Source organism: Arachis ipaensis, chromosome B03, assembly GCF_000816755.2.
Source record: "Arachis ipaensis cultivar K30076 chromosome B03, Araip1.1, whole genome shotgun sequence".
Classification (NCBI taxonomy): Eukaryota; Viridiplantae; Streptophyta; class Magnoliopsida; order Fabales; family Fabaceae; genus Arachis; species Arachis ipaensis.
The window spans coordinates 56369875-56370514 of record NC_029787.2 but is presented as its reverse complement, the minus strand read 5'-3'; the positions used below and the strand labels follow the sequence as shown (position 1 = coordinate 56370514).

At 30.6% G+C, this 640-nt stretch overlaps 1 protein-coding gene across 2 annotated transcripts in view; it reads left to right on the top strand.

Moving 5' to 3' along the window:
- The window catches only part of LOC107630525 (probable inositol transporter 2), a 6591-nt gene continuing 6178 nt past the window's right edge, over positions 228-640 (top strand). The window contains exons 1-2 of one of the 2 annotated variants that reach the window (XM_016333695.2): positions 228-293; positions 330-575. In XM_016333695.2, coding sequence (XP_016189181.1) covers positions 443-575 — 133 coding nt within the window. In that variant the 5' untranslated portion in view covers positions 228-293; positions 330-442. Of the gene's footprint in view, positions 576-640 lie in introns of both variants that reach the window. The other variant, XM_016333694.2, reaches the window with a different exon arrangement.

Genomic DNA, 640 nt, shown 5'->3' with positions numbered 1-640 from the left:
AATTTGAACTTCGAAGTAGTGATGATTTTCGCTTTGACCATTTTAGCCATTTCCGGCTTTATTTTACTTTATTTTTTCGGCTTTAATAATAAATAGTGTGGAAAATTGATCACGTACTACATAGTCTATCTTTTCTTTGACGTAATATAATAATTTAAAAAATAAAATAAAATTTGTTAAGTCAATTATTAGTGTCCAAATTCGTCATCTCAACATTTTTTTCCAATTATAAATACACTGCATCCGTTATGCCTCTTCCTCCCACACTCAAAACACTCTTGCTCAAAAGCAAGAAAATTAGAAAACACATAACAAACCCAACCTTATAAAACAATATATACTTTCTTGTTTTTTCCTTTCTTCTTCTGTCTTTAGAAATCGAATACAAACATAGCTTTAGTTTGGTGAAGAGAAGTTATAATAAGAAGAAAAGGAAGGAACCATGGAAGGAGGCATACCAGAAGCTGATATGTCTGCTTTCAGAGAATGTTTGGCACTTTCATGGAAGAATCCATATGTTCTTCGTCTTGCTTTCTCTGCTGGAATTGGTGGCCTTCTCTTTGGCTACGACACAGGTAATTCAAAATAAATTCAAAAAATTTTTTTATAAAGAATTTTAAATAAATAAACTATTATTTCC